At 35.6% G+C, this 26,194-nt stretch overlaps 1 protein-coding gene across 1 annotated transcript in view; it reads right to left on the reverse strand.

Annotated features, from left to right (window-relative positions):
- The window catches only part of Pop1 (POP1 ribonuclease P/MRP subunit), a 71,141-nt gene that overhangs the window by 18,934 nt on the left and 26,013 nt on the right, over window positions 1-26,194 (reverse strand). Inside the window, exons 4-6 of the mRNA XM_081746910.1 lie at window positions 12,782-12,900; window positions 8,684-8,823; window positions 3,342-3,444 (exon numbers count right to left, since the gene is read on the reverse strand). Coding sequence (XP_081603036.1) covers window positions 3,342-3,444; window positions 8,684-8,823; window positions 12,782-12,900 — 362 coding nt within the window. The remainder of the gene's footprint in view (window positions 1-3,341; window positions 3,445-8,683; window positions 8,824-12,781; window positions 12,901-26,194) is intronic.

Genomic DNA, 26,194 nt, shown 5'->3' on the forward strand with positions numbered 1-26,194 from the left:
TGAATCCACAAACGACATATCGGCTCATAAACTTGATTCCAGGCACCATATCGCCATCAGTGCACATCATTCTGTAACTTATTTTCCATAAGAGAGATTTTTTTTTTCTGGTGAGTGCCACATTCACTGTCAGAAGACCAGCAACAAGCTTGAGTGGAATGTGCCGCCACATATCTGAATATTTGAAAATGGAGTCTTATGAATCGTAACGTGTGGCGAGACCTGGATATCCAGATAATAAGCCTTCTGTGAAAGTGAACCGTACATACACTATTGCCGGATCGAAGTTAGTTTCTCCTAGAAAAATAGACATACAAGTATCGTTCCTTAGAAAGACAGCAAGACGTTAGTGCCAACTCATATCAGACAGTGTGACAACATGGAAGAGGCTACTGAATTGTACTGTCATGAAGTTGAAGACATATCTGAAGATAACTGATGTAAGTGATTCAAGGCATGATTTCAAAGGACGCAAAGCTGCATAGATCATACGCGGAAGTACTTTCATCAAGATATAGCCGTTATTTGGAAATTTTCGTTCCTAGTTTTCTGCCTCCGGCAACTGAATTAATGGTCCGTACATTATTTTAAAGGTGATATCTCATATAGAGTATGGAAAGTTCTTTTTAAGGCTTAAATCATTTCGAAACTGGTGTCTTGTCCTGCGGTTAGGAAGTCTTTTTGAAGCTTAAAGGGACCTCATGATAGATGACTCATATATTTTCTAAGAACTTTTGTTTTCAAATCATGAAGTGATTTCAAGACTGGTGTCTTGTACACTGTTTAGAAAGTTTGTTTCAAATGGTACCTTCATTCTCTATCGTTTTCTAAGCGTATTTTTGATTACAAGAGAAGAGTTCTAGAAGTAAATTTCCTTTATTCGTATCGACGAAAATTACAAAATGAAAATTTAGTGGAAGAAATGAAGAAAGTTACGGAAAATAGGTTTTAGAAAATGATTTTGCCAATTTTGTTTCAATGATAATGTTAAACATATAAGGTGTATATACAAGATGGACTCTTTGTCTTGATACACTCTTGCAACTTTTAAACTAATAGACAAAAAAACACTGAAATTTTGTACCTGCAAATATCGGCAGAAGGCCATTGTTTAGAGTACTCTGTAATACCACAAGGTTAACAGTGATGCCAATCTGATATACAGATGTATTTTTTTTTTTTTTTTTTCAAATGACACTACGTCAGATTATTACATATTTCAAACTTACATGCTAAACGTAAATTTACAATACCACACTTGTCATGCAGTGTTGCAAATTAAGGGCGATACAGTATTACAAACATCGAAAAACAACAAAATTTTCAAGAGTTCTACAACAGTAATAACGTTAAATGAGAAGGACGGGGAAATGTACACTCATGTCCAAAATGATTGTCGCATATCTATAACTGTCTTCTTGTAAGAATATAATTTGATAATGATTTTACAGGGTACTTTTAATACTGATACTATGTGTATAATTGTGGGAAATGTATATTTGTGGTAAATTTCATAGGAAAAGAATTATAAATACGAAAATTAGAGTGAGTAAAACAAAATGTTGCAAAATGGCCAAGAAAGTTTTATTTTCGTTTTATTGTTCTTATTTACTGCTCTTTTGACATGAAATTTACCACATATATGTCTTTACTGACTATACACATACCAACATTATAAGAAATACCGTGCGAATTCATTATCAAATTATATTCCGACAACAATATATTTATAGATATGCGACAATAATTTTGGACATGAGTGTACATCCACAGTATCTTAGTGTCGAATACTACGGTGATCATATGACGTACTTCGAACGAGTAGAAACAAAATTACAAGATGAAAATTCGACTGTTTTCGAAGGAATTTATCTCGAAAAAGTTTTTTAGATAAGTATCACATCGAATTATGTACATAGTTTTTAATAGACACAAAGATTATAATGCCGTTTACAACAATTTGATATCTTAAACCATACGGGAGTTATAAAAAAAGGTAAAATTTGACATATTGCTTTAAATGGCGTATTTGTAGGAACTTTTCTGCTTCTATGACATTACAAAATACCTTTTGGTAGGTGTAATTACAATAAGTTCTCGGGATTACATAATTTAGAGCAGTGTTGCATACTTTTTCAGTTTTCACCATATCTTTAGAAGGGTTTGAGATATTAAGCTCTTGTAAACGGTATTAGTTACCTTCAAATCTATTAAAAACTATCTGAGCAACTAGATGAAATTCTTATCTAAACAGTTTCCTGGAATAAAGGCTTTTGAAAAAAAAAAATAATTTTCAATATCTTGTAACTTTGTTCGTATTCAGTTAAAATCCTTCATATGATCATAGTATTAGACGCTAAAGTACTTTGGATGTGTATTGCCCTGTTCGTCTCTTTTGCATTATTACTGCTATAAAGGCCACTAAAATTTGGATGTTTATAATACTGTAGTGTCCTTAGTTTGCAACACTGAATTATAAATGTAATATTATAATTCTTCGTTTAAAATGTAGGGGCGACTCCGTAGTTTAGTGGTTAGAGCGTTGGATTCATCTCCGCGCGGTTCCATGTTCAATTCCCTGCCGGTGCTTCCCAATTTACTGCGTCCGCCCAGCATCGTGAGGCAAACTGCGGAGTCTCAAGATGTGACGAGTATACCACATTGAGTTGACACCTAGTCTTCCGTTCTGAGCGCTACTGTCGTCTTAAGGAATTCCACTCCCTTTCGCTAATTCTCTCCCGCTTAGCAACAGCTGAACCCTTATTGGTTCAACACGTGGGCTTTAGTTCGCATTTTTGCCACGGCTCAAGACATTTTGGCAGCACTATAGGTCTAGAAAGTTCCTGATACGCTTGTTAGAGACGAGGCGACGAACTACACTTACCACGTGCTCGTCGCCAGACTGGACGTAGTTTGGCTGGTCGCTAACAGATGGCGTTGGAGTGGCTCAGGGCCACAAAAGGCTGTTACGCCAATTGGTTTGGTTAAAAATGTAGATTTGAAATATATAATAATCTGACGTAGTGCCATTTAAAAAACAAACAACTTTGTTACTGGGTTGGCAACAATTTTAACCTTGTGGTATCAATGTATGCCAAACAATATCCCGTTGCCGATATTTGCATGTTACACAATTTCGCGTTTTTTTCGCCATTAGTTTAAAATTTACTAGGGTGTATCAAGATGAAATGATCCGCCCTTTATATATTTAAAAATTCTATTACATTTTCTGCTTTGTATTAACCCCTCCATTAACTGAATCTAAAAACACACATCTACACTACTTCATGAAATAATTATATATCTTAATCTTATTAGTTTTGTAAATAATTTCAGATTACCTGCAATAAACAATGGTTCGAAGTTGCTCTGAAACACGCTCGGAAACTCTTGTCATTAGGGAAATTTGCCAATTTGTAACCCCATTTTTCTACCATATGAAATCTGTAACACACACAAAAAAAAAAAAAAAAAATATTGTCACAATATATCATATCCAATTAAATGCTATGTAATAAAATTGTGTAGGATGGCCACAAAGTCTATCAAAATCCGGACAGATCAAAAAACAGGGAAATATTAAGTTAGGCTTGTAATATGATGCAATTTTGGGCAGTATACTTGGTAGTTTTGAAACACAATGATAGTTATAACATCAGAATAATGTAATAACGTTATCCAACAACGAAAATTGGCAAATTCTTTAAATGTTCTTCTCGTCAAAGAAACCGCCCTTCGCCGTTATCACTCGTTTCACCAATCGGGGCATGTCGCTTCCAAGTGTTTGAAGATTTTCATCCGAATTATTATTCCAGGCGTTCTGCAGAATATCAAAAACATCAGCGGCAGATGTTGGACAGTCTTTTCGTACACTTCTGCCAAGCTCTTCCCAGAGAAGTTCGATGGAGTTAAGATCTCGAGACTGGGGAGGCCATTCCATGATACAAATATCTCCTTTAGCTTGTTTCTTCTTAAAATTATTAGAACAAAGTTTTGACGTGTCCTTCGGATCAGTATCGTGCAGAAAAGTGATTCTGCGACCAATCAAATCAAATCCTGAGGGAATAGTATGGCTGCTTAAAATGGAATAATAACCATTTTTGTCCAGATTTCCTTGTATTCTGTGAATACAACCAACTCCAGAATTTGCAAAACACCTGGAAAGTATCACAGAACCTCCTTCATGTTTAATAATCGAGGTTACATACTTAGGACGCATCTTTTCTGTAACAGATCTTCGAGCATAAACTAGGTGTCATCGTCCAAAAACTTGAAATTTTGACTAATCAGTCCATAATACATGTTTCTACTGCTTTGTTGTCCAATTTTTGTTCTTCAAGGTCGATTAGAGCCTCTGTTACTTGTTTCCACTGAACTATTAACTGTTTCTACACAGCAACTATTACCCAGAGTGCAGCTACTCTCAAATGTCGATTCACAGTAATAACTGAAATGTTTGTAGAGTGAATATGATTAAATTCTGATTGGAGTTCCGCTGCAGTTAGTTACAAATTTCTTTTGCTAAACAATACAATAATATGATCTTTCGTACGTGACGTAATACGAGACCTTCCAGTTTGATTTTTGTCCACGTTCTTTCGTCTTCGTTGAAAACGCTTGATGGAGTCTATTTCAGTTTGAAAGGTATTTGACGAATAGAAAAGCCCACATTCTGACGCGCAATGATTCCAACATGTGCCTCTTCACTTAAGATCTTACCTCTGTCCGTGATTTCTAACTAACGGCAACAAACACTCAGAAGAGGCAAAAAATCCACACAAACATTGTTCAAAACGTCACTGTGCTGTATCTTATAATATTGTTCACTAATGATGTAAACTTCTGACATTATTTGTGTCTGATAAGACCTGTATACTAAGGAATTATAATCCAGGAGTAACTATAAGAAGGAATTAACTGCTAACACGTTTAACCGTACTTCGATCAGGCAAAGTTATTGCATGATCCTGATCACGCTATTTTTAATTAAAATAATCGCCGACTTTACAATAATTTAATAATCTTTCTTTTTTACTACATGTAAATATGTTACAAAAACGAAAAACGTCTATTATCCTCCGAAGACATTATAAAGACTTAAACAAACAAAATATTTCGTATTGGTGGCTTTCCTTATCGAATATAAATTGATTAGCTCATAAAAATGTAAGTTGAAGCGCCTGTCCGGAAACTTTTGACCGGCAGTGTATATATCGCAAAAGTCTTGTCAGTCTTTAAAATGTCAGTATACCGAACAGGAAAGAACATTGTTATTATTCCAAATTCGTATTTAGAACTCCATGTATGCTGGTAAACCGAACAGTATTACACTATAGTGTATCATTTTGCCTGGTCGGATTGGAAGCAGATAGAATTGGAGCAGTACAATTTACGACGAAGATCATTTGACCAAAAGAATTGAAGAGAATCGCAAGATAACGGGAGCAGACATTGCGTAAAATATGAATATTCACCTATGAAAACATGTTTAGCAGGAAAAAGCACACACAGAACATACTCTGTAATTTTCTTTCTGTTGCGAGAATTTATGGCCAATCTCTAAAATCATGAATTTAAAATAGTGAACCATGCTTAACCCTTTCTGACCGCGTGATTCCATTTGGAATCACAAGCTTCCTTGGCTTTCATAACGCATATATCGTGCCGAATGATTTCAAGTTGTCTCATACGTTGTAGTTATAGCGCCCTGGCAATATATAATTCTGAGGGAAAAAAAATGGGTTTTCTTACTTCCTTAGACTTCAACATATAATCAATCTATCTATTAAAATGCTACAATAGCAATTAAAAGCGACTGAGCTCCAACCTATATCTTTCGCTTTCAAACCTTTGATTTACGGTTATTTGTGATTTCACGTTTATAACAAAGACAAATATTTTTAAAAAGGTGTACTTCAAATAAGTTACTTAAAGAGATCTTTTTCACAAAGTTTATCCTTTTAAATTATTGTTCAAAGCCTTTGTATTTTAATAAGCCTTCTCCGAAATAAAAGCAAATGAATTGTGCTGCCATCTCTGGAGTTTTTTAAACTATACGTTTGTGGACGTTTATATGTTTGTGGCAAATCCTTTCGACAGTGAGATCTCGGAAACTACAGGCTCTAGAAAGATGACGTTTTCACTGATCGATTGCAAATTTTGCGTACATTGTCCAGTTCTAACTCAATATTAAAAAAAACATGGTCATTATTTATGTATTACATTTTTACGGGTACACTGGAAGTGTTGAAAAAAAAAGCATCATATCCTACCTATTATACATTCCAACACCATATAATTGCATATAGGGGCTGCATATCTTTCAGGTGTTTGTTTCATGGCCAAATCATAACGAAAAACGAAGGATAAACATTTCTCCAGTCTAAGTTGAATCTTTATTGTTTGGAGTGTTTTGCCCAATAAACACCATATATCACTGACATTATAATTGATTGTATGTGTAATGTATTAGCTTATTTTAAAATGTATAAAACGATAATCATGCCTGTTGTTCTGTACAGTTGCAAAATATAGTCTCGTAATCGGAACGAAGAAGATAGATTGAAAGTATTTGAGAATAAGATCCTGAGACGAATATTCGGACCCAAGAGAAACGGGAATGGGGAATGACGGAATCTTCATAACGAGGAACTACATAATTTATACAGTTTATCCGGGGCTGCATATCTTTCAGGTGTTTGTTTCATGGCCAAATCATAACGAAAAACGAAGGATAAACATTTCTCCAGTCTAAGTTGAATCTTTATTGTTTGGAGTGTTTTGCCCAATAAACACCATATATCACTGACATTATAATTGATTGTATGTGTAATGTATTAGCTTATTTTAAAATGTATAAAACGATAATCATGCCTGTTGTTCTGTATAGTTGCAAAATATAGTCTCGTAATCGGAACGAAGAAGATAGATTGAAAGTATTTGAGAATAAGATCCTGAGACGAATATTCGGACCCAAGAGAAACGGGAATGGGGAATGACGGAATCTTCATAACGAGGAACTACATAATTTATACAGTTTATCCAACATTGTTAGGGTCATCAAATCTAGGAGGTTCAGGTGGGCAGGTCATGTAGCCGGGATGGAAGAAAGAACGAACGCTTTCAAAATCTTAACTAGAAGACCAGCCGGAAAATGACCATTAGGAAGACGTAGGCGCAGATGGGAGGACAATATTAAGATGGATCTCGCAGAAATAGGAATAGAATGTAGAAACTGGATCCAATTGGCCAAGGATAGAAGTCAGTGGAGAGATTTTGTGAACGCGGCAATGAACCTCGGGGTTCCATAGGCCATAAGAGTTACTTAGTTTAAGTATTTGCTTATTACGTACTACATGCAAGAAGAAAGAAAACACAGATCATACATGAATTAAAAACTGCAACTGGAAGTAGGCTCAAATCTTGCAAACGGTACGAGATATTGAAAAAGTAATCGAAAAAAATCTCCCCTTTACGGTATCTCTTGCCGATTTTTACCAAGACTTCTTTCACTTGTGTCTGCAGAGGGACATATACAGACGTGAGGAATAACAAGGAGATTCATGCTTATATATGAATGATGCGCTGTGTAAAGAGCGCAGATTCAGCTGGTTGAAATTAAAAAAAAAAAAAATCTTCATTTCCAAAACATACTTCAGGTCAGAACGGGTTAAGGAAATATCTAACTTTTATTGAAAACCTTATACCTATTCATGCATGGATTTTTTTATTCTTTATTGTAGTGTAACATTCATTTAGCATCGAGGCTATATGAGACATTGATTACTAAGCAAACTTGGATTTCAAATCAGATGTTTCTCAACGTGGAAATGAACCCAAGAACATGCACAGGAAGTGTTGATGCTAACCACCTGGTTACTCAGAACTGTATCAAAGCATGCATTGTTTAAATGAATAAAAAGTACTAACCTTTATATCGTGCTGAAAATTTGAGTTGACTTGATTTTGAACTTAATGTCCCTTTCAGCAGCTAGGTTATATGAGACGGGACCTACTGATTAACGTGGAATCCGAACCATATGAGCTTCTACTGGGAATCGAACCCGGATCTCCCACGCCAAATGCGCATACGCTAACCGCTTAGCCACGAATGAGCTCCCTGCTGAAAATTTGAATTTAGATTATTTCAATCCTCGCTGGAATCTTTGTCATATTGAATTCCTTGAAAAATCATCTTAAAGTGAAATAATCCTAGAAGATTTAGAGAAAACTAAATCAGAAAAAGCACCTGTACTATATATATATATATATATATATATATATATATATATATATATTCAAAGGATTTAATAATCTCTCATCACTTCCCATGAATTTCCGCACAAAAACTAAACTGTAGTTAGAAATGTCACTATATTGTACTTGGAGGCACTTGTTTCCGGATATTTGAAATATATATATATATATGATATCCTCCTCAACGTCGATCAATAATTTTATTCATTGATCGATCGATCGATAGATAGATAGATAGGTAGGTAGATGGCATTTACTCACTATTTCGTGTAAAAATTACAAAATATGTCATTTTGCTACAACTTTCGGTCTTAAGTGATAAGATTTATAGAGCACACGATATTGCCCTATCCCCGAGTAGCTCTTTTTCATTGTTATTTTACACAAAAGAATTTACTCGTTTGCAGAATGAGTATGTAGTACATACCTCTTGGCATGCCATATATGTGTTTCCAGCCAAACGTGTTTTCTTTGTCGACGATTGTACTCTGACAGAAGATTCTGAGGCCGTCTTCTGTATCTTCTACTAGGTCTCTTTGGTTTCGGAGGAAGTCCACTTTTCTCCAACTGGAGGAAAAAAAAAAGTTTCTATGAGAATTTTTTACATCCAAAGTTAAAGCTGAAAACTAATTTACGTATAGGAGCAACAACAGGGTTTCTACTGATCTGGAGAAATCTATTTCCCTGACTTCTCTCTAACCTTCCGCAGGAAATTCCTTGACTTTCATGACAGCTGTTGGATGACGTTTACATGTAAATAAGGAATAAATAACGGTGAATATTTATTATATAGAGACAAATAACAATCAATTGCTCATACGTACATTCCACTAACCACCCACAAAAATATGAGCAATGTTTTGTACTGTAATCATTAACGGTTGGCTAAGCTGAAAATAGTGTACAATTAATGTCTTATAAAATTTCCCTGACTTTCCTTGATTTCCAGTCTTTTTCCCTTAGTTTCCCTGACCTGCTCCATTTTCCCTGACTTTCCTGATTTCCCTGACCAGTAGGAACCCTGAACAATAACTGAAGTGCACAAAAGCTGAAAATTAAGCTACATAGTACGTTCAATAAATTTCGGGAATACCTCGAAACAAAATACTTAACGATACTAGAAAAATGTATTTCCGTGTTAGTTTTCCATATACATCCATTCCCGGGCCACACATTCACAGGGTCGGTCATACAGGAACGCCCTAGGAAAGTTGTTCACACAGCGTTGACAGATTGGAGTACCGTGCTGCAATAAAATTTTGCTAACCGCAACTGAAACGTTTGAAACGATGCAGAACGAGTGTGGACATGATGGTCTTGTCGAAGCAAAGTGAGTGTTTTTCTGCGTCAGTTTTTCGCCAAAAGGAGGGTCACATTCCTTGAACACCCCCATATTCGCTTGATTTGGCCCTAGCAGACACATACTATTCCCTAAGCTCAAATATGTTATCAATGGAGAATGTTTTGAGGGTGTTGCATCGATTGAAGTAAATGAGACAGCATTGCTGAACAACTTCCAGTGGACGATTTTCATACGGCGTTCCAGAGTCTCAGTGTGTGTGGCGCGGGAAGATATATATATATAGAAAATTAACGTGGTAATTTTTCTGACATTGTTATGCATTTTATTTCGGGGTAATTCCGGAATTTATTGAACGCTTTAAAAAAAAAAAAAAAAAAAAAAAAAAAAAAAGAAAAGAAAAGAAAAAGAAAGAAACAACTAGCAATTGGGTATTAAAATATAGTAACATTAAACACATATCGTAATTCTAACATTAAAAGAAGATCTTCTCTGTAATAATAAAGGAAACTTTTTAACGTAATAGTAAGACTAACAATATTTTCCATCAGTATTTAACCATATAATATGATTTACATAGAACGGGACGTATGAAAGAGGTGTCATAGCGATAACCAAACTTTCTTAATAATCGATAATTTTGTACACCAATATTCATGATTTATCTTTTCAGTTGGAATAAAAGAATAGGATTTGTGGGGAATGTTTTAAATGTGTGTAATTTTGATCAGTAGTGTCTATTTGAAACTTCCCAAGCACTGACTCATGACTAGGTATTGACAAATATGAAACAAGTACATACCTTCTGCTTATTGATGTCGTCTAGATGAACAAATACAATACACACTAGTAACAAGGTGTTCCTCCTGATTGGTCTTCGATGCTACTACTGCACTGACAGTAGTTATGTTACTCGACTCGAAGCGAGGTTATGGAACTTCCCGTACTCGTGGTGAGATACGTAAAGACGTGAACCTCTGAAATTCACTTCTGTCATCATATTTGTCAATGCATGATCTTACACGTTGAATTGTGAAAGCTAGCTGACTTCAGTGCTTGGCAACGATTTCAAAGACGGAATTACATAGCAATTTTACAGATTAAGAATTCATTAATTAATCACAATTTAGTTTTGAAATATCCATCATTTCCTTTCGCTGTTCGTTGAATGTCCTTTGAAGAATATTGAACTAAAAGTACAATCACGGACAAAGTTTAACGATGATATCGATGAGCGTCCGTGACAATATTCTTTCAAGACCCGCTCAAAGAATTAATATATTTAAAAATAGTTTCATTGGATTCAGCCGTCCTCAAATTAATATAAAAAGTAATTAGAAATTTATCCAAGCGTGGGCACTTTTTACTACTGGTTACTTATCCAAGAAACTAATAATTATAGAAGTTTATGACCTCACCCTCTAGATATTCCGTGATGTACTGGCCGCTGGTGAGGTTATTCTCAATGCATAACATTCAAGACAGCGCAGAATATGGAGGGAAAAGGAAACACGAAACTTATCCAAGAAACCCACGGACATATTTTCATTTTCAATAAAATGAAGAAGAAAAAAAAAACAAAAAAAAAACGAGGAATGCATTTTTATGTCTTTCTTTAATCCACGACAACTTTCGCAAAATGTTGTGCAGATGGGGCAAAGGTGTGATCGAAGCATAGTTATACATAGCGAAACTGTTGGTATCATACATACCGGGTGTATCAAAAGTCCAGAGCCATAGGCCAACTCGGTTATGAGACAAGATACCTAAAATATAAAGCTGTTGGAAATTGGTGGATTTTTTTTTTCAATCACACCAGCCTTTGGGCTCTACACTGGTAACATTTCTTATGTTAAATCAAAAAGCAACGTTGCCAGTTGGGCAGGTTCTTTCCTTCGGCTCTCACTATACCAAAAATACAACATTGCTGGGAAACTGGTTTCAAATGTACTAGATTCCCTCACACAACAATATGCACGTTCCCCGTGCCATTTTTGCAGCGAATAAATGGAAACATTGTTGAAATGGAAACATTGCTTTTTCATACTCTTTCGCTAAATGCTTCATTAGGTTCATTAGGTAGCACACGAAAAAGGAAGAAAATAGAAATTCAAGAATATGCTAATCTGCCTCTACGAACGCTCGCTCAGCATAGACTTTGGTTACAAAAAAGTTCCTGTCATATGCGATGCCAATGAAATCATTGTTGTTACCCCTACGTAAGATTCCATTTTATATTATCCTTCCAAAATACGACTCGATTCATAGTAGGAAGCAGCGTTATCTAAAAAAAATCTTGGATGTCTCTAACTATTCGCTAGTCTTTATAAAGGGAATTTTAAGGTACGACTGTCCTAAACCAATACTCAATTGTAATGTAAAGATGCAAGTAGGTTGAATGCTTCGTTGTAACAAGTGACAGCACATTACAGAGCATATTTACATGTAGAGCCACTCCATGCATATTAAATAAAATGGCTGCTCGATTGTCAGGTAAAATTTTTATATTTTGCACATTTTTATAAAATTTCTACATTTTCTGCTTGTTCCCTTTTTGAGAAACTTGAGCTTGAAATGAATAGTTTTTCAATTTTTAAACGCTGAAAACCCTTCCAGTATGGCAAACTGTTTCTTGTGGTTGAATGCCCTTTTGATTTTATAGGCTTTCAAAATTGAGAAAAAATTGATAATTTCGATGGCTGTATTCGATTGTGACCTTTAAAATTTTATTTCCCAAGGTATTTACTCTGCATGTAACGTTTTCTGAAAGGCCAGGATCCCTGTTTTAAGGTAGTAAAAAACTGTTTTCTACATCAATTCAAACATTTGTTTTTGCTTGTTGCAGTGAAGAAAAACAAAGTCTAAATCTACGACTGCGGTAAATGAACAAAAAGTGACAATACTTTTGTACACCTCAATAGTAAGGTAACCTTTGGTGAAATATAAAAATTCTGACGTTCGAGCAAGCTCCTCTGCATGATTTGACATGGAATAGCTCTATCTAAACTCATGAATGCTGTGTTCTACCCTCAATTTACGTAGCTAATAATTTCGGCAGGTAATTTTGATACTCTGTTGTCTTCCTTAGAACAGAAATTACATGACCTGAAGGTGGTGACAAAATGCAAAACGTTGTCGATGTTATTAGCTGTGTAAATTTTCAATAGTACACAACATTGATAAACTTAAACAAATACTTCAGCACAGTACATTTTAGTAAATCACCTGACTTATATGAGCATTTCTCAGCCTCCTGGGCATTCTTTTGGCGTTGTGACTCATAACTCGTCTTCTCATATGTCTTGGTAGTCGCTGGAAGACCAGCCCTGTCTTGTGAGGTTCCTCTGAGAAAGAAGAAAAAAAAAAAAAAAAATCACAAAATTAACAATGCTTAAAGAACGTAAACACTTGCTAATGGAATCTTTGAATTGTCTAAACGTGTCTTGGGACACTATCAACCGCATCTTACGTCAACAACCGAATCTTCAAAAGGCATTTAAGGCTAGTGGTCATCACCTTACTGATGCTTACCGACGGGAACGAAAGTGTAACGTTCGGAAACTGTACAAGAGAAATCTGATGTACGATGATACACTAGGCGAGGCGTAGGTGTATCTTTCTGACTGCGACAAACCAAGTGTTGCTAGCTACTCTCAATGAGGCACTGAAAATTCACAAGGTAAAGTACAGTAAAATCAATTTGTAACACTACCAGATCACCTTGAGGTAGGTATACGAACAGCAGCTACAAGAAATGTACGGAAATGAGATGAACATGGTCTGGATTCACCAAGATAAAATTTCTGTAAAAGGATGTGATTTGGGGACCCAGTCAGCTTTAATCATTTTTGGGGAACAGTTGTCTAACAACCAAGAGCCAAGCAGTCTTCTACATCAGTGCTATTCCGGTACGTAATCCTAAAAATACGCATATTTCCAATATTTTTAGAATGACGATAGCTGCAGAAATTTTTTTCTTTCCAATGGACGATTTTTGAGATGACGTCACGCGCGTCTAATATTTCCAAGTAATCGGTTAACATTTAATGCATACAGTCTCAGAATTTTTCCCCCACACGTATGAATCCATTTCTCACACCTCTGTAAATCATTCCACGGTTTGGAAACGACAAAAAATACTCCAGGCATGTAGTTTGTAGTTTTTATAATTATCTGAGTCCGTATATAGTGCGTGTACACAAAATGTGTATTAAATTTAGCAAGTTCATTTCGATTTAATTTATTTTAAAGAGCTTCAGGGGTAGACAATTAAGTTGGAGTTCATCGCTTGGATGATTAATACAGGCTTTCCAATACTAATGAAAAAAAAAGAAAGAAAAAGAAAAGAAAATCACGACGAAAAAATATAGAAGGTTTCGTGAAGGTGTGGAAAAGTAACATTTGAATTATCCAATAGGTAGAAAAAATCACATGGAAATTACACCAATTGCTATATGAACATACATTCTATTCTAATATATTCTAAGTGGGAACTGTGGGACGTAAAACTTAAAGATTTTCATTTCATTCTAAGTGGGTAATTATCTCGTTGCAAAATGCTATACGAGTTTCTTAGTGTTTTCATACGTAGCTCACCAGTACTAAGCAACAACCAAGGAAAGTGTAAAAAGGATCTCCATGAGAAAATCAGTGTTTGTAAGTATACAGGTACGTCTCCAAGATGTGAATAATTTTATCACGCAAGGCCCTTTCATTTCTATGTTAATTTTCGGGACAGCCTTAAAGGACTCTTTCCCCAATTATTGCTCCTTTTCACGCCCCGAACCCTCGGTTAGTCCTCGCGAACATGTGAGCTGTCACTGCTCTCAGTGTTGTCGCACTTCTGTTCCGCTTGCGTAAAGCCCGGCACAAATAAGAAAAAAAAGCTTTTCTTCCTATTTTCAGTTAACAACACCAATAATAATAAATAAAAATGTCAATTATCAACAGACAAACTATGAAAAGCATAAAAATAACCAAGCTGAAAGTTTTACGTAGTTCTAAAATAACGAATTACACAAGCAAATAAGTTTTTAATTTATATATATAAATTCGTATAGCATATATAAACGCTATACGCAATTATGACTAGAGCAATCAACATGAGCTTATTATATTTGACAATTCCAAGCACAGATAACACAGAGTGACTCCTATCTCCTTTACTGCATTTTTTACCGGATTTCACTATTTCTGAATTAATTGCCTTCCAATTTACTTACGATTCTAGATCGACACTAAAAATTGAATGACACAATTAAGAACTGAACTCACTCCTGGCTAGTTGGATTGGTTGGAAGATACTGGAAATTAATAAATAGAAAAATAGAAACTAATACTCTATTTGAAAATAAAGAAGACAGTAATTACCGTTTACTCCGATTCTGGGTCAGAATTTGCTCACTTTCTGACGTGGAGTCTTCAATTTCCACTATGAAAGGCGTAGCGTCCGAGTCATCAAAAATAAGCTGTAGGTCCCGATAACCGTCTTCGATTTTTTCTACATGTTTTATGTAGTTAATCCATTTTTCACTATCAACACTATCACACGCAGATCGCAGTATTTCCAGTAGTTCGTTGACAGGTCGTCTTTTGAGGTTTTGTGCCGCGACTTTTCGCTTAATTTCCGACCACACCATCTCGATAGGATTCAAGATGCAATGATACGGAGGGAATCTTAATACTATATGCCCGTAGGATGCAGCCGTTTCGTAAATAACGAAGCGCTTTTCATACTGTCCCTTTTGTTTAATTATTTGGAGAAGAACTGCTTTGAGTGGCACGGGATTAGGGACTTCAATATTATGAAATATTATATAATTAATAATGGATGCTTTGTTCCAGGAAGAGTTAGGTTTGGGATCAATAATTCGTGAGAAGTACAAAGCATTGTCAATCACTATCAGACTCGGTTCCTCCAAACGCATCAAAACAGAATTTAGAAACCAGTTTTCAAAAATATCTGAACTTATTGTTGCATAAAAGTCTGCAGGGGCTTAATTTTTTTTTTTTTTTTAAATCACGAAAAGCGCGTCTTAAAGAAAACCAGACCGTCCCCTACAATGCAAAATGACAATTCGTTCTCCTTTTCTATCGGAAGTCGCAGTTGTACAATTTTCAGTGTCGTCAGACCAGTTCTTCATTCTACAGGTGTTAGTGTCAAACCAGGTCTCGTCTAGATACAAATCACAATAACCTTCCCGTCTCAGTTGTTGGAACATCTCTAAATATCGAAACCGCCACGCGATAACTTCCTGAGAATCAACCCTGGCAGTTTCCTTCCAATAGTCTTGTGCTTGAATCCCATGCTATGCAGAAGACTGCTTAGCGTTCTGCTGCTATATGGGAACTCGTAGTCCGTTCCGGCTGCCTTTTGCTTCATAGCATGGGGCAGTTTTTCTCTTGTGGGGGCTTGTCCGTTCTTATAAAACTCATATATCGATCGTACGATGCAACAAGTCCCTGCAAAAGTCGTCGATTTTATCAAAGGGAAATTTTGTTATAGCTACATTTTTTTTTTTTCTGTGGGAGTTTCATACTGCTCTAAGTCCAAATGAGAAACTCTTTTCACTGTATTCACACTGACACGTGCTGCCTCATTAACTAATTTGTGGATGTTCTTAAGACATAACATACCGTTGTTACTTTGCACGATATCACGAACAAAACATCTAACATTCTCCACAATTTGAATAGTTTCCTTCCGCAAATTTCCTCCCTTTCCGATAACAGATCTCTTTTTCTTCGGCGTTCTCTCCTCAGAAGTACTTGCAGTAGGCACCTCGTCAGGCATCACTTCATGTCCCGAAGATTTACTGATCAGCCATGGCCTGAATATGTTCGCCATTATGTAACGAAATAATTAAGAATAAACAGGAAATAAAAAATGAATATGGAATAAAATAAAGAACACAAGGATGGAAAATACACAAAACAAATCACTCGCAAAAGTATACAGACGCTGTCACTCAATATATTTTGCCACGCAAACTGAAACAGCACTAAAAAATATTTGAGGCAACATTGGTTTTTAGCCAGGAAGGATTATATATCTTTACCATTTGTCGCGAAGACTAGTAGGGGAAGGTCCAGAGGGGTGAACAGAGTTTTTAGAATTCCTGGAAAAAGAGCTCTCTCTTGCCGTCCCAATATATATATATATATATATATATATATATATATATATATATATATATATATTTACATAATATACATAAGTTGTAAAATTCAATACAAATTCATTTTTAAAAAATCACAAAACACATGATACAAAGAGTTAATTTGTTAAGTATCTAAATATACAATTGCACACAGAACTTAGTGCATCTAAGGAAATATATACAAGAATAAAAGTATCAGTTTCATTATCTTCAGGGCCTGAATATGCTTATTTGCCATTTTCCGTTTCTCTTTATTCTGCTCGTCTTGAATCTTCTGAAGTTCATTCAACCACCCTACTGTGGAGACAAAAGGCCCTCCAACCACCAACACCTTATTTCCTTGTTATTTTCCCAAGTGGAAGTAGCAATGCCACAAAAATATAAGAGGTTTCGCTAAAATGTAGGAAATATAGGAGTTTATCGGAAGAGACGCATATATATAAGAAAAATAGGAAATATAGCATTGGAAAGCCTGTTAATAAATCGTCCATTCGCCCGGACGTCGCCAGCTGACAGATATATTTTTGTCAACAAGGAAATGCGTTTATTTTCCACTAATTGTTTTGCTGTTTACAAGGGAATCCTTGTACTTGTAAAGCTTTTGTAATAAACTGTGGTAACAGTTTTCCGAACCTTTACCCTTGGCCTAACTTTCCGCTTTGTCTGTCAAGTCTCCCACGTGCCGCCTTTAAGTTTAATTATGATTAGATCAGGCGCTTTCTCAATTGCTTTTGATCTGACTGCCCCCAACGCCATAAGCGTAGCGGAAGGAACACCCACATGTGGACCTATGTTACACAGAGGTGATCAATGAGTCCAAATTGACACAAAGTCCTTATTTCCTCCTACAGCTGATGAAACCCAAAGCAGCCAAGACTTAGAACCCAAACTGTTAGGTCTAAGAAGCTGCTCAAGCAACTGCATTACGCGCACCTGAATCTCCTTCCTTTTATTTTACCACAATATGAAAGAGAGTACTGGAATACAGGGCAAACACGTAACATCTTTTGAAACAGCATGCCAACCTTCATGATAGGCAGTTTTACGTGCTGTCAAAGGGGGGCACCACTACGTACTAACTAAAGCATTATGAATGGTTCGTTCTTAGTACTGGGACATAGCAATTGCCACAGGCTAATTTTTCTGAGTATTTAATTACTTATATCATGTAATAAGTCTGTTATTCTGAACAGATGACACTGTCACATGTACACCAATTGAAGAAGTTTGGTTTAAATAACGCGACACTTTCTCAATATTGAAACCGGAAGTGATAGATTTCCACCACTTCCGGTTTTAATAGAGATATTAAAATGAGGATGGAATATTTTTCGGGTGTTTAATCGATTGCAACGAAACTGCTTCTCGTTATTCATTACCATTTCTACTTTATAGCGATCAATAAGAATTAGATGTAGTTGATTATTTTTTTTTTTTTAACAACTTCCGACTTGAATAAATGTTTAAGAGAGAAGACGATACTTATTCTTAGAATGCTAAAATTATATATATATAAACTCGCTATCTCGTATCGGTTTTATTCTATGTAGATCAAACTTGAAACCGGTAGTTCTGAATTTCTATCACTTCTGGGTTTTAGTACAGAGTTAACCCTAGCAGGACCAAGGAAGGGGGAGGGGCCGCAAAGTGTCACACTTTCGAAATTTGGAATTTTAATCGTGAATATGTGCGATCTCGTACTCAATATTTTTGTGCTAAAAACTTTATAAAATATTTGTTTCCACGAAACAAATCTTTCTCCTCTACTTTCTCTGTAAATAATAAAAGAGTCCATACGCTGAGGCTTGGTTCTGCGAACGTTAACGAAGGAGATGATGCTTAATCAATTGGTGGGAACCGCTCCTAGCTATTTACTACCGTTTTTGCTCTATAGTGGTCAACGTCGAAACTGAGAAAGGTTGACTTCTACCACTTCTGGTGAATGGATTACACGCAGCAACGAAATCCATTCCTACCTTTTGATCCTCTACACTCTACCCAAAATTGATAGTGAGCCATCATGTAGTTCTTGAGATTCATAGTTCTCCCGAACGGACAGGCAAGGTAAATATATAAAGGAGTTTTGCTTGGTAAACCAAACCCCTTAAAACTAATACCAGCTCGTGTTGCTAACTTGCATTGGAAATTTTAATAATAATAACTAGCTGAACCTGCGCTCTCTACTCAGCGCATCATTCGCATATGAGCATAAATCTCCTTCTCATTCCTCACAACATCTATGCATGTCCCTTTACAGACACAAGGGAAAGACGTCTTGAGAAAAAAAATCGGCAAGGAGTATCACAAAGGGGAGATTTTTAAAATATTTTTTCTCAATATCTTTCACCGTTTGCAAAATTTAAGCCTACTTCCTGTTGGAGTTTCTGTCATGTATGACCAGTGTTTTCTTTTTTGTTGCATGCAGTATGTACTAAGCAAATGCGTTACATACATAATTAATTATAATCTCAGTTATATATTAGGGATGGCCGGATCCGAAGATCCGGATCTGATTGGGTCAGGATCCTTTGGATCCGGATCTCGGATCTGGATCCGGATCTCGAATCTCGGATCTGGGTTCGAAATTCGGATCTGCATCCGAAATCCGGATCTCAGATCTTGATTCTTATCCAAACCCACATCCCACCCAAATTGTGATAAACTTGAATATCAAAAATTCACCGAAAGTAATTTCACGAAGTCCTGACAGTGAAGAAGAAAACAGAAAATTAAGACGGATATTGACAAGTCTATTTGTCTCCTTCATTCTACACTAAAGATCAAATGCTTGCATTACTAAAAAAATAATCTGATTTGACCCGGATGAGAATTCGAATGTCGAATCTAGGTCCACCCGGTTGCAGGACCGAGATGAAGTACACATATTTATATTTGAAACCGGAATACAAAACTCGAATATTAAAAATTCCTCAATACACCTATTTCATTGAGAGTTAAGAAAACAAACAGTTAAGACAAGTACTGACTAGTTTTTACGTATATTTATCTTGCTCAGTCTGCTCTAAATATCAAATGTATACCTTACAATTAGATTTAATAATTATTTAGTAAATCACAATATGAGCACCGAGAATAAACTATGAATTTTGGTGCCCCTTATCTAGATTTGAAATTTCGGATTCATACATAGAATCAGGCTGAAAGATAAATACTTGAGGTCTGGACACCGAAACAAGTGCTAGTACCATGATCGTAGCCGTTTTACCTAGGTAATGCGAGCGGAAGGCGAGCACTAATTCGGCATGTACCGGTACTTTGGGGAACACGAGAAACTAAAAACATATAAATATTCTTTTTCAGGGGCAAGCTGCGCTTTAACATGATTTTTCATGAGTGTTGTGTTCAAATACGAAAACTGTAATGGCGACTTGTTTGAAATAAATGCCTTTTCTTTTTTAGCAATAAAGTTAGGTACTTTCACATTGAATGAAAATTAGCAAAGCACATTTCACTGATTAGAGTGCTGGTTCTTATGGAAGCTTTCACACTGAACCGAAGATTTCCTGATGTGGGTATCGGATTGCCACAATTCACCTTGCTGAAAGACGTGGTTTATCACGAGGTCGGCCAAGATTCTTTTGGACTTATCCTGTAGACTGCTTCTGGTCTCAATTATTCCCATATAACAAGACTAACCATATATAAAGTTGGTTCGAAATGATTTAAAATATCACTAATTGATCTTAAGGGAATAATCGCGATTTAAATATTCGTAAATCAGAAGAGATGTAAAAGTTAAGCGTTAAAATAAATCCGATAATTCCTAATGCAACCTAATGATAGCAATAAAACTCCTTATGTAACATTTTCAAAGCTAAGATTAACAGTTTTGTTCCTGAAGAGGGTTTATGGCAACATAGAATATTATAAATCCAATTATCATAAGTAGTACCTCTGACAGCCCCGCATTTCACATCATCATCGCCCTTCATCCTGACAAGTGGGCAATTCACTTACCCACAATGACTTTTCAGGCATTCTAGTGACATCAATATCTCAGTTTGGGTTTGGGATCATGCTTCGGTGAACCTTGACTATCACCATCAGCAGCTATTAGAGAATCAGAACTTATTTCTGTATTAGACAATGTGGGTAACTATAGCTTTTCGTCTATAGAAGACAGAGAGCGTGCCTTAGGTGCCCGTGGTCATGGGTTCAATTCCCGGAGAGGCACTCAACAATTTCGATGTTGACCCAGCATCGTGAGGACAACTGGGGAGTTGTCTTAAGTAAGAGGTAGCGGACTACAGTCTAGAAAGCCGGCATTAGGGACTTCGGGTGTCGATGCGTTGACTACACATCCCCACTTTCAACGTAAGCCCGCTGGTAGGAACCAAAGGACTGTCGTGCCAAGAATTTAGTTTGTTTTAATGATCATAAATGGCTTCTTTATTATTAAATTTTATCCAATATTTTCTTTTCAACTAGTTTGGGAAACTCAGAGCTAGCTACTTGTTTTCTTTTTAATTCATGTTCATAGTTAGCACAACTAATCACTAAGGAAAAACAATCTTTTGAATAAAATTCGCCTCGCGTCTTTCGTAGCTCTAAGTTTAGTTATTTTTTTCTTTCTTTTTCAAGTTGAAGGGCGGTTTATCATTTTCCCCTCGCTTACCCTATTCTTTTTTCTAGTTTTACCTATGTTTCTTTGCACGGACATTGCGCCTATACGCACGTGCTTAGTGTGTTTGTTTACAAAAGCGGGGCATTTTCCTGCCACTATAGAAAGTAAGAGTGTACTGTATCAGAGAAATATTAATTGACGTATGTAAGTGAATATATCTGTGACGAAGTCATAATTACTCAGTTTTTGCATCGTACATAGTTTCCTCATCCATATTAATCTCTTCACCCCCGCTTTCTGAATTCCAGTTCTAGTATTCTTTCTTAATGGGGACTGATGTCTCATGTAGGCTTATTAACTATAACATCAACAATAAAGAAAGTACGGTTTAATTTGCACTAATTTTAAAACATTACGTAAATTACATTACATTACATTACATTACAAACATTACGTTAATTACATTACATTAATTACGTAAACATTACGTTATACACCAGATACTTTGACTTACATTGATTGAGATAAAATCAATACTTTGAAGAATATTAAAAAAACGAGCCCTGTAAAAAATATATTTAACCTTCACCTCGTCACTGCTCCGGAAGTCATGAAGGCAATAAACAAAATCAAATCACCTGCTTCAGGAGCTGACGACTTGCCAATCATTCTTATTAAAAAAATATAGATGTCATTGTGCATATTTTTAATAGTTCCATCATAACCGGAGAATTTCCATCAATTTGGAAACTCTCTTACGTTCGCCCATTGCCTAAAACCAAAAATCCAACAAAAGCGGAAGATCTTCGCCCTATTAGTATACTCCCTGCACTCTCCAAAGCAATAGAGCATATAATACATGACCAATTAACTAAGTTCCTCGAAAAAAATAACATCTTAAATCCGTTTCAGTCAGGTTTCAGATCTCAGCATAGCACTTGCACTGCTCTAGTAAATATCACTGATGATATTCGTGCCGCTATGGATGAACGCCAAGTTACACTGTTATCCCTACTAGATTTTTCTAAAGCTTTCCAAACTATAGACCATGACATACTGATTGCCAAACTGTCTTCCTTCTACAACTTTTCCCAGTCAACTTTATCTTGGTTTAGCTCCTATTTATCAAATAGAAAACAAAAAGTTGTCACTAATAACATATGTTCCAATACGAAACTTGTTCCATGTGGAGTCCCGCAGGGCAGCGTTTTAGGACCTCTTCTGTTTTCCTTATACATCAACGATTTACCTGAGCACATCACCCATTGTAAATATCACTTATATGCAGATGATATACAATGCTATTTAACCACTAATCCCCTAAATTTAACCACTGCGACTGACCACTTAAACAGTGACATTGAAAGTATCTGCACATGGGCATGTAAAAATGGACTGCAAGTAAACCCAACCAAATCAAAATATATCATGCTTGGTTCTCGTAAACTACTCTCCACAATCAACATTACAAGCCTACCGAATGTTCTTGTAAACAATGTAGCCATTCCTGTAAGCGATAGTGTCAATAGCCTAGGACTCCAGATCGATAAATTTCTAAATTGGACAGACCATATTAATAGAGTATGCAAGAAAGCTTACGGCTCCCTCCATTCTCTTCAGCGTTTAAAAAACCTTCTTCCGGAATCCATTAAAGCGTCCCTGGTTCAGTCATTAGTAATCTCTCATTTAGATTATTGTGATGCAGCATATGTTGATTTAACCGAAGACCTGGCAAAACGTTTGCAGCGCATTCAGAATGCCTGCGTTCGATTCATATTTAATAAAAAGCGCTTCGACCACATCTCCCATTGTTATCAGAAACTAGGATGGTGCAATCTAAATACCCGCCGCCGCTTTCATTCTCTAACACTTTTATATAAAATAATTAATAGTAAGAAACCTACTTATCTATCCTCTAAATTTAAATTTCTCGGCGATACTCACCCACTAAATACCCGTTCTAAAGGAAATACAACACTCGCCGTTCAAACGCACAAATCTTATTTCTTTTCCAAATCTTTCACACTATTTGTCACCAAAGCTTGGAATGACACCCCTGAAAGCATCAGAAACTCTGGTTCAGTGTTGACTTTTAAACGACGGCTTAAGGCTGTTGCTACCTCTTCGCTGAGTCGAGTTTTCTCCTATCTAATAGCATTGGAACTTTTTTCGTGTTTTTCTCAGCAAGCAATGAACAAATCCTTATAAAAATTTGCATACAGTCAGGTCGATAATAAAGGATTTGTTATATGAGCTTATAATTTTACTAAAAGCCTCCAATTAAGTTATTCATTCCCCCCTTTTTTTATGTGAAGATTTGCAACAGTGCGATCTCTGCTTCTTCCTGTTTGTATTAGCAGCGTGAGGGAAATTCGGGCTAGCCATTTAAAACAGGTTTTTAAACTCTGTCCATATCACATCTGTGGAATGAAATTTTCTAGCCCTCTCGTCCTTTTCGAGGACAGATTTATGGCACTGAGAAGGAGGGGGCGCTCTTTATTTTCTTTGCTAAACCTATTGCTTTTAGCATATTCTTCTAGTCTCATTCGGAGTTCTTGTGGTTACTTTCAAACATAGCAAGATGCCTCTTGCGTCTCAAGTATTTCAGTCTTATACCTGGTGATTGGTTATACAAATATAAATTAGCAGACGATTGTGGTAGCAGATAAATTTCCTGTGTGGGGGCCACGGTGGCTCAGTGGTAGAGCGTTCATCTCAGTTGCATGGGGTCCTTGGTTTGATCCCAGCTCGCGCTAAGTGAACTTTGTGGTGGACAAACATCGTGTGCATGGGTTTTCTCGGGGTTCTCCTGTTTTCTCCCACTTTCTTCATTCCACCATTTCATTTATTACTTATCATCACTGTCTCCTTTAGCCTAACCGGCATAACTCTGGGACGTAAAACTTAAAGATTTCATTTTATTTTCAAATTTCCTGTGTGAAATAATAATAATAATAATAATAATAATAATAATAATAATAATAATAATAATAATAATAATAATAATAATAATAATAATAATAATAATAATAATATATTATTATTATTATTATTATTATTATTATTATTATTATTATTATTATTATTATTATTATTATTATTATTGTAGGAAATTCTTGGCACAAGAGATTGTAACGAGCAAGGAATATCAGTGCGGCTTGGCACTAGTAATTTAGTTAAAATTTGTGGTCACCACATCGGTTCCTCCTTGCCGGTGTTTCCTTGACCAGAGACTGGCCGCGCTGCCGACACCAGTGGGGTTTTCACATTGAAAACACCAGCGCTCTTTGACTTTTGTAACCTCACGGAAACAGGTAAACCAGTGGAGATAGCATTTTGGAATAATTATGTATATGTATATGCAGACCCGTATTCAGGAGGACCTAGGGGTTTGCCCCCCTAAATTTTCGCTGGCCTCCCTAAACTTTTCACGGTAGGCTTGCAAATGAAATATAATATGGTGATAAACTATGATATGGTTGGATCGGGCTCCCCTAACTTCAGCCGCCCCCCTACATTTGTGGGCTGGCTACCGGCCTCTGTATATGTATTTGAAACTGTGAATAGTAGTATAGAATGTTTATGCTAAATAATAATAATTTCATTTTTACCACATACGAAGGAAATTTAGAAATAAACTTTTTTGTTACACAAATGTGTTCTTAGCGTGAATGCTGTCGAATTCTATTCCTAGTGATGACAGATTTTTCGGTGTTGTTTCAGTATCGTGAGGCAACTGGGAAACTGAAGAACTGACCACACATTACCCTTCTAACAGAGCACATTTGTAGGAAAAGTGAAGTGTAATATCAGGGATTCTTTTACTAAACAGAAAAACATCTATACGTAATGAAATATGTAGTGTTAATGTAGATACAAACGTCATTTTCTTGGTAACGTCTTTTCTTGGTTATTACTTTACGAAATATGAATAGGGACTTATTTCTTGGTAACAGGGAATAGGGACTTATTAGTGTTACCTGCTAATAATAACCTTGTAACTTACGCATTCTAAATAAGAAATATTTATTTTCCAGATGGTGAACGCGAAATTTTATCTATAGCTACAACATATATATATATATATATATATATATATATATATATATATATATATATATTACAACACATATTAACAGAATAATTTTAATTTTATGCATTATTTTCTCATGCTTCATTTTAAAATATAGGGCTTTTTTTTTAGGTACACCAATTTGTCATTGTCATACATATTAAACTAAAGCATTACCGTATGAGTATAAAAATATGTGATGGAATACTTCGTTACATCAAGCCACAACATTATGTAAATGAAGTTATTAAAAAATAATAAACAAGCAGTATAATCAAAATGCTAAATATCACCGAAGCACTATTCACAATTTAAATATCTATGAGCATACTCCAAAATCCCTGGTAAGTTTCTATATTGAAAAAAAAAAGTAAACAAAATTCACAAGGCCACGCTAAACATAAATACAGGAAAAGTTAAATAAAAAAAATGTTATCAGTAAAATTTCTACTCTTCCCCTCCAAAATTATGTCTCAAATCAAGTAAGTAACTTGCTTAAATTGTACTGGTCTACGACTTTATAATTTTGTTCATAAGTGGTCAAAGTTACACTCAAAGTATTGACTTCAATCAATACAAATAAATCAAACAAACACTAATATTTCACATTTATTTATACAATGAGTATGTCATAGTTTTTTTAAAAAAACAATTTTCATTTCATGTATAAATTTTAAAGAAATAATTCGGTTTCAAATGTTACTTTCACGCAAAAAAAAAAAAAGAAAGAAAGAAAGAAAGAAAGAAAGAAAGAAAGAAAGAAAGAAAGAAAGAAAGAAAGAGAAAATATACTATGGTAAATTAAAGTGAGATTACAGTGT

Source organism: Thermobia domestica, chromosome 18, assembly GCF_964235325.1.
Source record: "Thermobia domestica chromosome 18, izTheDome1.hap1.1, whole genome shotgun sequence".
NCBI lineage: Eukaryota > Metazoa > Arthropoda > Insecta > Zygentoma > Lepismatidae > Thermobia > Thermobia domestica.